The following is a 14,916-nucleotide window of genomic DNA, read 5'->3' as shown; positions in this document are numbered from 1 at the left end:
GCTGCTACCCAGTGTTCCCTATCCCCCCACCATGAGTTCTTGATCGTGATGGATTGGGTTATGAGAAGAGCAGTTAAAGAGGGAGAGAATGGAATTCGATGGAAGCTGACATCAAAACTTGACGACCTGGACTTCGCAGACGACATAGCGCTACTCTCCTCTACAAAACAGCAGATACAGAACAAAACAACACAAATGGATGAAGAAGCCAGGCGAGTAGGACTCAGGATCAACATACAAAAGACAAAGACAGTGAGGATTAATGCAAGAAACCAGGAAAAAAATCACATCAATGGACAAGATATTGAAGAGGTAGACCAGTTCACTTACTTGGGAGCCACACTTTGTAAAGAGGGAGGCGGTATGAAGGACCTAAAGAATAGACTGTCAAAAGCAAGAGGTGCATTCATCAGACTTAAAAAGACCTGGAGCTCCAACAGCATCACAAGAAGAACTAAGCTAAGACTGCACAAGACACTAGTGGTTATACGGATGTGAAACATGGAAAATGAACAAAGGAGACAACAAGGCAGTTGATGTGTTCCATAATAGATGCCTACGAAGAATACTCCGTGTACATTGGCAAGACCACGTCAGTACCGAAGACCTGCTAGAAAGAGCTGAGATGAAGCCGCTGAGTGAGGAAGTGAAGCTAAGAAGATGGAAGATGATTGGACACATACTACGGCAGGACCGCAACAACGACTGCAACATAGCAATGACCTGGGCACCAGAAGGGAAAAGAAGAAAAGGAAGACCAAAGACCACCTGGAGTCGTACCGTTGAGAAGGAAAGATGATCTTCGGTGGTAAGCCAAAGACAGCCGTATCCTCTACTACAACATCCAGGAGGAGCCCACCCTCCACCTCCTTCCACAATCTTTTAAGATTTTTTTTTTCTCCTCCCTTTCATTAAGGTGAGTGTAGAGGGACAGGAAACCGAGGGCACAGAGAGAGAGAGGGGGGGGGGGGGGGGGGGGACCAAGGCATGGTTGGAGAAACTCAGGTCCCTGTCCCTGAACCAGCAGAGGCAGATTTTTGGGGCTGTTCAGCTGCTGTAAAATGGCCACACCCTCTCAAACTACAACATTCAGGAGTCCACCCCTCCACCTGTTTTGCCTCTGAGTGGAGTAACGTAGGTCTTTATCAAGACCCTCACTGGTAAGACCATCACACAAAAAACAGCATTCCCCTGACCAAGCAGAGACTGATCCTTGCTGGTATTAACAGCTGGAAGATAGCGGCACGAGCAGTGCAGAAGGAGTCCACCCTCCACCTTGATCTGCATCAACTCTCCCTTTTGTTCTTTTTTGTTTTTCCTCTGACAAGACGGAAGATTATGTTTTCGCCTCTGTCTGTGTGTCTGTGTTTGTTTGTCCGTGTACAGTTAATCTCGGACACCGCTGGACTGATCGGCTGATGGACCAAGTTTTTTTTGTGGGTCTTTTCTGCCTTTATTGATAGGAAAGTAGGCTGATAGGAAATGGGGAGAGAGATGGGGGGGTGACACACGGAAAAGGTCGTCGGGATCGGGAGTTGAACCCGGGTCCTTGCGACTCACGTTGCACTGACATGATGAATGCACTAACCATGTTAACACTGGGAGCGTCTTTGATGGTACAGTATGTGTGTCAAGTCCCAGTTACCTAGACCTTATTGAACTGTCGCTTGCAACTTGCAAGCCAGCTTTGTGAGTATTGTTAACATAGTTTTGAAGTGGAGTGCTGAGGATTAATGGCAGCTTGTGGGAAGTGATCTATATTCCACCCATTTGGTAACAAGACCAGGGGACCTGGTTCTGCCAGACCCAGAATAAGTACTTTATAAGATCACTACGTTACGGCTAAGCCGGACTTCACATGACGTGTCAGCCCGTCTCTATGCCCATGTATGTACGAAAGGGGGACAGACTTTTATAAGCCTTCACATGACGTGTCAGCCTGTGTATGCCCATGTATGGACGAAAGGGGGACAGACTTTTATGGCTGGGGCCTAAGGGCAAAGGGGGCATGCCCATGTATGGAGAAAACAGGTACAAAACATGCCCATGTATGGACGGAAGGGGGACAGACCTTTATGGCTGGGGCCTAAGGGCAAAGGGGGCATGCCCATGTATGGAGAAAACAGGTACAAAACAGGTACAAAGCCTCATGTAGGCCCGACCCCCTGGGTCTGGCAAAAACAAAAATTATGTGAGAAATAGGCCATGTATTTGCTCCATATTGAGCATAGCTCTGTAGGAGGCTAGCCGTCTATGAAAGGATCTGTTTGTGTGTCCAGAGCTAATCTAGAAAATCACTGCACCGATCAGAAGCAATTCTCTTGTGCATACTCCCAGTAGGCCACGTAACTCCACCAATGTTTTATACTTTTGAAATATTTAACTTTAATTTGATAATATAGAAGCCAAAGGTACTGAGACCTATTTGAAGTCATACGTCATAGATGACTGATGCCACATACGTATGTGGTCCAAAATCCACATTGGAGGCGCGCCGTTCCCATGTGTACCAGAGGTCCATCATTAGATTTTTGGTTTAAAACTTGTTTGACGCTCTTGATGAAAATCCAGAGGGGCCGAAACATCGGTGTATTCGCTGCTGAGCAAGTAGTAAAAAGTTGAAATTTGCGCACGCTTCCTAGAAGTATAGGGAGTCCGTCATTTTACTAGTCCTATGTATAACACTAGAAGTTCGATACCTATACGTTCCACCGCTGATGTGACTGATATGCCCATATATAGAGATCTGTGTGTCTGTCAGTCCTTGTCCCTTTAAGTAATATTTGTAGGAGTATTGCACAAATCGGACTCCTGGTGGTGGTATAACAGGCCGATGTAAAAATAAATTGGGGCAGAGGTTCTGAATTGGCATCCAGGGAGTGTCTGTGCACAGTTTCGCAGCGACCGGGCCAGCGGTGCTGGATATTAGCTGCTCACAGACAGATGGACACACGGACCGACGGACAGGGGGTAAAACATACTCTCGCCATGCCTTTCGGCCTGGCGGAGACAACAAATTAAACAATTGTCAGATATTTTAGATTACAGTTTTATTCAGGGGCAGGTACAACATTGTGTATTGGCAAGATAAACTTTTAGAAACATTCACAGTAGACCTGCTACTTTTAAAGGATTAATGTAGCAAGGATAAGACAACAGGTTATAATCATGCTAGTCTTAAAACTAAAAACTAAAACAAAAAATAATTCTTCTTTTAAGTTAATAAGAGTGGTACAGTAAAAAATGTAGTCCTAAACCCCGGAAGAGAGTTATGGGTTCATATCATTCACCAGATTCCCAATGTTTTTCCTCGTTGGGTTTATGATTTATTCCGAAAATAAAGTCTGTGTTTAATTTATTAAAAACTCAATGCAAAACATACACTGGAAGTCTGCGAAGGGAACACATGGTGGAGGTAACGTCTGGGTTGACATCATCCCTTTAACACTCTATTACGTACAGCACAATAACAGTGATACATACATATTAATACAAACATATCAATACATATCATTCATCTAACATGTTAAGTGCGTTTACATGCACATAAGTATTCTGATACTATTCACATACTCAAACGTATTCCAAATAAGATTTGGTGCATGTGAATATTTACAGCAGCAGGGTAAACGCATATCCAGATTATTAAAAACCTGAATATGAGATTAAATACAGGATACTGACATGTGTCAATCATTTTTTTACTGCTGGATTTTGGTGGTCTATATTCTGCTGTCATGGCAACTTTTTTATTATTCTGTTCATTCATATGCAATGACATCAGCATATGAAGATGTATACTAACAGTTTACAGTAGGCTACATTAGTAGAACAATAGTCCATTAAGTGTATAATATGCTGTGCTAATACAAGATGAAACCTCTCATGATGCGAAAGGTGAAATTCTGCCGATTTTGAACCTAAATACCATTGTTCTGATGTGAAGATCATATATAATGTGGGAAAATACACCCTGTCTTCAGTGATTTTCCCTGTGAAATGCGGAAGTGTACGCCCAATGACGTCAAAGGCTAATTAACGTGTAAATACGGAAGGCTAAGCATGTACGTCTGTACACGTGACTTCTAGATATGTTTTGTGCTTTGGCCCTCCAAAGTACTATACACACGATGAAGTGAAAAGACACAAACCATGGGATTTAAGTTAAAGATTGGCAACGTTGCCTTTTAGGGATCCAACAAGCTTGAACATTGGCCACCTGTCAGTCTGAAATTAAGGTAAGGTCAACATTTATCATGCTGGTTACACTGTGTGTGTGTGTTGCCCAGGCATTATGAGATTGCATTGAACATCAACCAAAATATTTGAATCAGGAGAAGAAATAAATGTCTAGAAAAATAAAATATAGGATTTTGAATATACCCTGATGAAGACTCTCTGAGTCGTAACGCATTGGTAAATCCATGATTTTAATGAAGGATTTCTAAGGTACAATCAGTGCGCCATCCAATACCATGGATTTCCATTATAAGTAAGCTGGATGGTCATTGTTTTTATTTAGACAATGATCCCAGTTTAATGATAAAGGAAGATTTCAAATCTTTTTTAAAGGAGGTTCATATTTATTTGTTACGTTGTGTGAAGCATTGTGAACCTAGAGAACAAAGTTGAAATCCATGCAGTTAAAAAAAGTGATGCTGATTCTAACATTATCCAGCCTCCTCAGCAGAGCAGTCGATCCCAGCGTACGTAAACTTCTCATAAAGGGTTGTGTTGACATATGTCTGGAAGATGACAACATAAATCACAACAGAGTTTATCAATAGTTCTTTAATAGTCAGATGTTCTGAAAGTAATATGTAATATATGTTTTTATTGTAGATCAGCTATTTTGGGCGAAGAGAGTTGATGTAATTGAGACAAAGTTCTACTAACCAACATATACAGTACACTTGCCAGCCTTTTTCGTTTCTCGTTTTCCCCTCATTTCAAGCATGTTGTCAAAATGCAGTCTAAAGTAGAAGCTCCTCGCTTCAGACAGATTTGTTGAAACATCTTGGAACCTTCCTCGCTCTTTAACTACTTTAATTGCCCTAGAATCAGTTATTCTGGGCATGATGTATAATATAATAGGCCAACAGTCAGCAAAAATAGCAGATCTACATCTCCGCGAAGAGATTTGATGATTTGACTATCACAATATAGAGCTATTTAACACTTAATTCAACCAAAGAAAATTACTTATCCTACCTTAACATATTGAATAAAATTTGAATATTCCTCATTTACAACGGAAGTCTTGTACTCTCAGGGACTCTGGTCAAATCTAAAATCATCTCATCTAAAAATGTTATACATAGGGCTTTCAGGTATTGATAATGTCTGATAGTCAATGGATGGATCATAGACAGACTTATACAGGTACACATGTACTGTAGACAGAAAGACAAACACAGATAGGAGTATGTATACAGTACCTTCCTCTCTTCCAGCATTCTGTTGAGGCAGATGAGGATTTGGGAGAAGGATGGTCTCTCATAAGGCTTTTCCCTCCAACACTGCCGCATCAGGTCATATCTGATGGTAGGATAGAATAAACAGTAACAGTAACCAATCCCAAACCAGGATAGATCTTAACAGGCGTTAGTAAGTATTTACTCAACATTGTAAAGCTCTTTGAATACAAATGAAGAATAGTATTAATATTGTTAGTTATAGTTATAGTTGTTTTCTGACCTAAAAGCCGCAATTGCCTTTTCTGTTTCACTTCAGCTCTCACATCCTAATTAAACTAAACAAACCTACAATTTTTTTTTTATTTTTTTATTTCACAGCAGCGCTTAAATAGATATTGCCTTTTAGGCAATATCTATTTAAGCGCTGCTGTGAAATACTTCTTAAATAAATATTACATTAATGAATTAATCAATTATTATATAACAAATAAACCTGATTTATTATGACCTCAAATTAAGTAAAATTGATTATTTTATACATTTGTGAAGTTGCAACATTTTGTAGATATGTCATCCTTTTGACACTTTTTTTTATTAATTGTACTCACACTTCATCGTCACAGTTGAGAGGTTTCTCCAATCTGTAGTGCTGTGGCAGTTTCTCATACAGCTCTGCACAAGTCATGCCGCAGTATGGGGTTCCTCCTGTAGAGGGCAGTGACACAAGACACAATATTATTTATGAACAGTCAATTTGTTGAGCTGCACAAAGCACATGTGTCAAACCATTATAATAAGGCTCATCTCTTCTCTGTACAGCTAGCAGGCACACTAGCTGTACAGTTTACTTTCATTTGTATTTGTTACATTGTTCTTTTGTATTGCATTTCATGTAATTGCTTTGTACAATGAACTTGCCATATAACTTGCCTGAGATAATTGAAAGATAATTATATTAATGTTTTCTCTTTCTCTCTCTTTCTTGCCAGTGTAATAACTGGTGCACTACAAATACCGAACCTATAATGTTGAATGGAAAAATATTTATACACACATGAGCATGACAGACAGATTTAAAAAAAAGAGATTCAAACCTAAGCTGACAATCTCCCAAAGCAGAACTCCATAAGACCACCTAAGGAGAAAGACAGAGAAGGCAAGTAAGGTAAATATATATATATATAGTTCAGTTAATCGTCTCTGACTTAGGGAACAGATTTATTTATAATTGCACTTATTTATTATTTCTCCATCCTCCCAGCTGTTTGCAGTATTTTCTGCATTGTACATTAAATGGAACTTTCCTACATTAGAAAAATGGATAATCATTTCTTGCGGACACTAATATTGCAATATATGAGGGCTGATCAAAAAGTTCAAAGACAGCATTTCTTAGAATAATGCACATACAGTATTATATGTTGTCCCCTTCAATGTAATCCCCCAGATGTTATGCATTTTGTTCCAACATTCCTGCAATGTTCAGAAGCAATGCTGGAAGTCTTCAAACTGCTGTCACATTTTTATATAGATTATTGTAATGTCATCAAATCTCTCCTCTTTCCTTTAAACTTCCTTAGATTTTTTGTAACAGAAGAAACGCCACATGGAGTAAGATCGGGTCAATACAGAAGGTGTGGTATCATCACAGAAATGCTTTTCTTCTGCCAGAAATTCTTGAATAGAGACAGCAGTGTGTAAGGAGCGTTGTCATGGTGTCATGGGGTAGAAACCAATGTGTCAAATACAGAATCCAGTTTAAGGTTTGTTTGTTTATAAAGCTATAAATGGACTGAGCACTAAAATATACTTCTGACCTAATTTGCCTATTCCACCTCCAAGCCTCTTAGATCCTCTGTCTGTTCCTCTGTCCTGGGTGAAAACTAAGGGCAACCATGCCTTCTCAAATGCTGCCCCTATAGGCTTTGTGACTTTTCATAGTTCTTCCCCTACATTGACTCCTGAATGCGTATACTGTAGTTTGTTTGAGTCTCATTGCTTGCATGTGTTCCGTTTTATGGATTTTGATTTTCTACCTTTATTTTAAATATTTTTTATGCTTCTTATTTTTTCTATGAATCACTGTAATTGTACAGCATTGTGGTCAACGTTTGTTGTCTTTAAAATGTGCTTTCATATATTTAACCCATTTTGGGCGGGAACCCCCATTTGTAACTATACCTTTCAAGACGGGAACCCCTTTTGGGGTTCCTATTGCTATGTACAGTATATAGCAACATATTTATTTATTTATTTTTGAATACATATTTGAAGTTTTTCAGAAAACTTAGGTCAGGATTTATAAGGAGTTTTTAGAATCGGCCTAAGGTCTAAATGGGTTAAACATCCTAATTTTACACGGTAAAATCATTAATGAACAAATGGAGCCGTAAGGTCGTAAGGTTGCTTTGGTTCCATTTGTGAGTTCAATCAACTCTCAGGACTTCACAGTTTACCCCAAGACTTCTTGCTAAGGCCTTCACAAGCACCTTAAGTGATAGACAACGTTGTTTTACAACGTTTTGATTAGCTATGTGCGATAAGATACAGTTCCATGGTTACTCACACGTCGCTGTTGGACGTGTAGACGCTGTAGTTGAGAGACTCAATGGCCATCCATCGAACAGGCAGACGACCCTAAGAGAAACAACACTGTTGAATCGGCCACGGGAATGAGTGAGCAGTCTAGGCACCAAAACCTGAATATGAAGAATTGATGATACCATTGTTTTCTTGACATAGACTTCTTGTCCTCTGGAAAGACCAAAGTCAGCGATTTTGGCAACGTAGTTTTCACCTACAAGAATATTCCTGGCTGCCAGATCTCTATGGATGAACTGAATGGAGAGAAAGAAAGGAAAGGAGATGAAGACAAAAGAAAACAAGAGAGTTTTCATGAAACCCACATACATCTTATAGTCTTTAGCATGTACTTTATTGCTTTAGAGTATGCTATGATAGTGAGTTTATGTCATAAATAACTATTAAGTTGAGAATAAACCATTTGGTAAATAAAAAGATGTGTAGTTTGGTCTACATTTACTTCAAATATATTGTGACTATCGATTCATGTACATACTGTATACTGCATATCTATCTATCCATCCATCCATCTATCCATCCTGAGGTCAATTCATGGTGAAATTCCATCCTGATTAAGCCTCAAAGATGCATTTTTCCTGGAAGGCCAGGCTTTTCAAGCTGTCCCTTTAGCTCTGTCACCTACCTGCTTTTGGCTGAGATAGTCCATGCCCCGCGCAACATCAGCTGCAAAATGTAGGAGCTGCTGTGAGGTGAGTGTGGAGGCCGTGCTGTTGGCGATGGCAAATGCTGGGTCGGTCTCCAGAACCCGACTCTTCCTTAGGAAGTCCAGTAAATTACCATGGGGAGCATATTCTATGGCCAAATACAGGTATCCTGAAAGGAAGAGAGCAAGCGTAATGGAGAGTGGATGGGTGAGGACAGAGGAGATGAAAGAGAGGAAAGGAGGGTAAAAAGAGAAGAGGAAAGGAGGAAACAAAAAAAAGACAAAACAATTAAAATGAATCTAAACGCAATACAAACTAAATTGGAAAACAGTATTGTGCACACACACACACACACACACAATAACACAATAACACATACTGTGCCATACCTCTGTGCTCGCAGGCTCCCAGCAGGTTGATGATGTTGGGATGTTGTCCAAGTTTACACAGCACCTCCAGCTCTCCAGCAAAGTCCCGATGGTCATCCTTAGAAGCGTACTCTGAGTCAAACAGAGAAAAACTATTTGAAGATAGGGCAACAGATAAGGGACAACTTCAGATATTTACATGCGAGACGATAGTCTGGGTGTGAAGAATCATGACGCCATGAGTGGAGGAAGTTGCTATTTGTGCATACTGACTGTATTGATTGTACTTTGTATAAGATTGGCCTTTAAATGTACTGTACGATATAAATGTCTCACATTCAAAACCACCTACTTGCAATGTTCTAGAAGCCTTTCCACTGTTAACTGTGAGATATAATGTATATTGTTGATATATAAATAATATTCTTGTATTTTTTTACACAGAGCTTTGGTGAGTTTGCCCGGGTAGACATCTGGATGATTTCTGAATGTTGGGGCGGGCATATATCTTCAAACACAGATTTCCAAAATGTATATAATATTTGTATTTATGTGAATGCCAAATAATAAAAAGGTACTATTTTCACATTATTAGAATTTCCAACATTTAAAATGAGCTGTTGCCCTGTGTGTCATGAAGCCATCACTTAATTTACTGTATCCTTGCACGCGCGCATGCGCTATATTTAGTTAAGGCCACAGAACTGGAATTGGAACAGATGTGTCTTAAAGGAGGAGTTCACCCAAAAAATGACTTATTTTCTATCAATTGCACACCCTATGAAGCCTTGAATCCATGGATTCTTTTTTGTTTTTGTCGCATTCCTAAGCTAATAATTTGATTCCCGTCTCCTACCGCTAATGTATCCGGTAGGAGACACAAAGTAGATTATTTGTGTCTCCTACCGGAAATACACACAGCCATCAAATTATTGGCTTAGGAATGCCACAAAAACAAATCCATGAATTCAAGGCTTCATGGGGTGTGCAATTGATAGAAAATAAGTGATTTTTTGGGTGAACTCCTCCTTTAAAGCAACATTCTTTTTTTTGCCTTCATAATCTATACTGTATCTTATCAGTCAATAATTTATAATGTATTACAGCTAAGCTCAGCTAAGAACTGATGTTGGTTTTTGTCTACCTTTCATGCGTTTTATAGCCGCATCCATCCTAAGCCCATCCTTCTTGATGCGAGCTTTCAGGACTTGGCCAAAGTTCCCTTCCCCAATAATGTCCTGGAACTTGATATCGCTCCATTCCAGTGTGGGGTAGGCCAGTGTGGGCTCTGGGATTTTGTTGGGTTTCTTATTAGGCAGATTCATGGTGCTGGAGCTGAATTGGACCACCGGTTCATCTCTCTGTTTGGGTATAATGGATATTTGTCAACTTGAAATTAGTACCTAAGTCTAAGTGGACACATTCAAAACAAAGTCGTATTTAATGGCATATTCTGAGTAATACAATTACTACAACATTTAATTTCAAACATGGTAGGCGTTGTTACCATGAGAAGTTTTTCTTCTTTTTTTTAGATGCAATGGGAGTGGATGGATGACTGTGATGGTATTGTATTACATACCTGAGCTATTACGTTAATTCAATAAATCAACTCACCACTATGTTCTGAAAGGCCTGTACCATTCGTCTTTGGAATGTAGCTCTCTTCAGCTGCAAAACGATGCAGAACGCCAACAGGATTGTAACACAGGTCATACCTGCTGAGCCCAGAATGGCAAAGACCAACATGTTTCCTTCCCCAGCTAGACCACCAGACAGACCTGAAGAAACACACAGAGAGACTACCTGACCACTGACCATAGTCACACGGTGGCCGTGTACAGCTTACAGCACATCACATTCGGGAATACTTAAATCTTAAATGTTGTTCATTGTTTTGAGTGAAATTTGTTCGATTTGTTAATATTTCTTATTGATGCTGTACAAACACAAGTGGAGTTGTGGGGGGGAGAACAATAAGGACAGTGAAGACAGAAGGGACAATGTAAGTCTGAGGTGGGAATTTGAACCCAAAATGTTGCAGCTATGTAGTCAAGAGTATTGAGTGGTGGAGCCAACAAAACCCATATATGTGTGTGTTGTTTTTATTTGTAGTTTAGCAGGAGGTTGAACTTTAACTTAATAATAACGACTGATGGCATTTAACAAGATTGATTATATAAATCATTACAGCTACAGCAAATTAATTTGAATGCAGTGCTGCTATTAAAGGCATGTCCTGTCGCCAATGAGGCTTGGTTGGTGCTCTGGATCGCGAAGCCCAATTGTACGGACCTTTGTCAGAAGACAGTTAAAAAGAGACAACCATACCATGCAGGCAGTGTTCGAACATTGTCACAACGGCCACCAGCCATGATAAATCAACTTTAGCATGCCACATACATTGACATTATCTCCCTCCATTGTATGGATGGATGGATAGATTAAGATAGATAGATAGATAGATAGATAGATAGATAGATGTATCTTACGGCTGTTCTCCTGTGTAGTGAGTGTCTTCATGTTGATGTGTGGTCTCTCCACGCTCTCTCCCATGTTGTTCTCACTCCACATCTCCACCAGGTAGGATGTGTCAGCTTTCAGTCCCCTCAGCTGGAAGTGACTGGGCTGATAATGGGCCTGATCAGGCTGACCTGGCTGGACCTGGATTCAATAAGATTACATTACACATCACATTGGATCAGTTTACATGAAAAAAACAGCAGATTAGTTTAGTTCAAGTTTTTTCAGTTTATGTTAGGTAAAATAAGATTAGATAATGATTCTTAGTTTTACATGTGTTTAATAGATTAGTTAATTTATTGGATTTGGTTACATTATTGTAATTTAATTAATTCATTGAATTCAAATACATTTAATTAAGGGGGATAAGGATCAGGAGGTCAAAAGTAACAAAACTGTCTCATAACCAAAACCATTTCACAGGCTTTAATGCTGCAGGAGGTAATGTTTTTCCATCAACAGCAATGTGTCCTTGAGCAAGACACTGAAGCCGTACCTTCTTTCCATCCATCCTCCATTCACTGTCAGCTACAAATAATAATCTTTCACAATCCACAACATACAGTTAGCCTATTTTGAAGCAAAGAATATTTACGTTAGTAATTTGTTATTTCGTTGCTGTCCGGCATAAACCAGCTAACTCCATTTTTCCCCTTTGCATTCTTTACGTCTGTGTGTTGATTAAAAAAATATTGAACCAATGAAATGTATTACAAAGTGCTTCTGACAACTCCATTGGATCCTCAAACTTTCTGCTATACCTGGTCCATCAAAGGGGGGTGGAGTTAGCTGGTTTTGCTGCCTCCAGGCTCCACCCCCTTTTGACCGCCAACCTCATTGTGGGCTTGGAGGTCTATTTAGCTGTTCTTATCAATGATGAACAAAACCTCCTAACTCCACTTTTTGTTTTGTTTTTGTCATTTCCTGAAAAAATGAACATTTTAGAGCTGGTTTCTGCCGGACAGCAGAGATTTCATTTATTTGCATTTCCAATCAAATACACAAGTATATTTGTGTTTAATCAAGCTCCAAAAAATCTCAGACTAAACATAACACATACTGTATGTACAGAAGCAGTACAGGGGGCGGGGGGTCATTCAAGTAGCATGGAGTGCTTAGAATATGAATATGAAAATGAAAGATGAATAAGTGATTATTACCTGGTATTCTTCCTGGACAGTGATTTCTGCTACCTGGCGGAAGTCAGGCACTGCTGTGTCCTGGAAACGAATCAATACCTACACACCCAAACATAAATGTATGAATCAATACCTACACACCCAAACATAAATATATGAATCAATACCTACACAGCCAAACATAAATATATGAATCAATACCTACACACCCAAACATAAATATATGAATCAATACCTACACACCCAAACATAAATATATGAATCAATACCTACACACCCAAACATAATTATATGAATCAATACCTACACCCCCAAACATAATTATATGAATCAATACCTACACACCCAAACATAAACATATGAATCAATACCTACACACCAAAACATAAATATATGAATCAATACCTACACACCAAAACATAAATATATGAATCAATACCTACACACCCAAACATAAATATGTGAATCAATACCTACGTGTGTGTGTGTGTGTGTGTGTGTGCGTGTGTGTGTGTGTGTGTGTGTGTGTGTGTGTGTGTGTGTGTGTGTGTGTGTGTGTGTGTGTGTGTGTGTGTGTGTGTGTGTGTGTGTGTGTGTGTGTGTGTGTGTGTGTGTGTGCGCTCGTGCGTGCGTGCGCTCGTGCGTGCGTGTGTGCGTGCGTGCGTGTGCTTATGTAATATACCTTATTAATCGAGTGTCCCTCAGGTAACATCCAGGTAATAATAGATGACGTGTCACTGATGTTACAGCTCATGATGTTAGAGGGAGGGGGAGGCAACACTGAAGACATGGACACACAACGCAATGTCAACAGCTCATTATTGACTGAATATCGATTTATCCACACATTATCCACACATGCTGCATTGGTGTATGATCCCCTTTCCAACCTCTTCCTCCAGTCATGAGCATGTAAGTTATTGTAAAGTCACTGCACGCAATTATTAACAACCAAATAACTAATGAATTTACATATATGCTGTTATCCATCGATCTATAACCTACTGTACTGTTCTATCTATCTATTCATCTGTCTAAGTGTGTTTCTAAACAAAAGCACTGGGGAAAAAAACACCCAAAAACAAATTACCGTTACTGAGTGTCCATGCAGTGACAGGACGGCTGTCTTGACCGACAGCTTTGGTGACAGTCCTCACCCTGCACTCATATCTGTGTCGGGGCAACAGGCCGCTGATCTCCAGGCCAGTGGAGTTGGCCGGTAAGTGCTTAGTGTGGACATTGTTGGGATCCAAACTCTGAAATAAGTCCGTAAGTCAGCGGGTAAGTCAATATGTTGACTAATCATGTATTCATCCATGAAGTTGCAGACAGACCGACAAAAACAGAAACATAGAAATGCGTTCCAAAGTGGAAACAATAATAACATCACACGTGTCAGACGGAACCTATAGTAAAATCAGTGCTAATTTACCCATTCGTAACTCTGAGAGTGTACACATTTAACCAAATAATTTGGTTACATTTGTACGCTCTCAGAGTTAAATTAACACTCAGGATGTGTGTCTTCACATCCTCTGTGAAGCAATTACCTGTAGACAGGTGACCACGTAGTTCCACTGGTCCTTAAAGGAGCTCTGCTCGACCCCCACGGAGTCCCAGGAGAGACGGAGGGAGGTCTGGCTCACCGCAACGAGGCGGAGAGATGTGGGGAGTGGCAGGTCTGCAGTGATGTTGGATGGTGAGAAGAGGGAGACTTTTGGTTAATGGCATTAACCAAAATGTAACTTAATTAAGCATTAACTTAATGCTTAATTTATACCCTGTTATATGATGCTGTCACGCACCAAAAATAGCTCTACAAGCTCACGACGCATCACAATGCAATATGCGCTGTGAGTTTGTAGATATTTTCGTCCCACAACCATCGTAGGACGATGCATAAATCTTTTAAATAATTACATGTTATTGCTGAAGTTTACTTTTCACACTAAACCATTTGTTAGCATTGTTTCATTTTTTTTAATGGCAAGAAACTACTTAATTTCATTGTCTGTTCAACTATCCAAAGAAGGTTCAGTGGGGTGCACCATGGTTAGTGCAGAAACAATATGGTCAAACCGTCATAAACAGTCATTGGGGTGCACCATGGTTAGTGCAGCAACAATATGGTTAAAACATCTCTGGTTCCATCCCAGCCAGAGTTACACTTCTTTCCCCATCTCTACCCTCAGCATCTAAATAATGCAATAATTGCCTAAAA

General features: G+C 39.8%; 1 protein-coding gene across 1 annotated transcript in view; it reads right to left on the bottom strand.

The window, feature by feature from the left end:
• Nucleotides 1-3,043: 3,043 nt before the first annotated feature.
• The window catches only part of tek (TEK tyrosine kinase, endothelial), a 31,942-nt gene continuing 20,069 nt past the window's right edge, over nucleotides 3,044-14,916 (bottom strand). The window contains exons 12-26 of the mRNA XM_084066458.1: nucleotides 14,246-14,376; nucleotides 13,786-13,951; nucleotides 13,378-13,475; nucleotides 12,717-12,794; nucleotides 11,526-11,697; nucleotides 10,651-10,814; nucleotides 10,178-10,394; nucleotides 9,055-9,165; nucleotides 8,644-8,834; nucleotides 8,141-8,254; nucleotides 7,984-8,054; nucleotides 6,512-6,552; nucleotides 6,026-6,122; nucleotides 5,439-5,538; nucleotides 3,044-4,745 (exon numbers count right to left, since the gene is read on the bottom strand). Of these exons, the coding sequence (XP_083922584.1) occupies nucleotides 4,671-4,745; nucleotides 5,439-5,538; nucleotides 6,026-6,122; nucleotides 6,512-6,552; nucleotides 7,984-8,054; nucleotides 8,141-8,254; nucleotides 8,644-8,834; nucleotides 9,055-9,165; nucleotides 10,178-10,394; nucleotides 10,651-10,814; nucleotides 11,526-11,697; nucleotides 12,717-12,794; nucleotides 13,378-13,475; nucleotides 13,786-13,951; nucleotides 14,246-14,376 (1,826 nt within the window). The 3' untranslated portion in view covers nucleotides 3,044-4,670. The remainder of the gene's footprint in view (nucleotides 4,746-5,438; nucleotides 5,539-6,025; nucleotides 6,123-6,511; nucleotides 6,553-7,983; nucleotides 8,055-8,140; nucleotides 8,255-8,643; nucleotides 8,835-9,054; nucleotides 9,166-10,177; nucleotides 10,395-10,650; nucleotides 10,815-11,525; nucleotides 11,698-12,716; nucleotides 12,795-13,377; nucleotides 13,476-13,785; nucleotides 13,952-14,245; nucleotides 14,377-14,916) is intronic.

This window comes from Gymnoscopelus microlampas (genome assembly GCF_963454915.1).
Source record: "Gymnoscopelus microlampas genome assembly, chromosome: 1".
Lineage (NCBI taxonomy): Eukaryota > Metazoa > Chordata > Actinopteri > Myctophiformes > Myctophidae > Gymnoscopelus > Gymnoscopelus microlampas.
The sequence above is the reverse complement of the archived record's forward strand: the minus strand, read 5'-3'. Positions and strand labels throughout refer to the sequence as shown.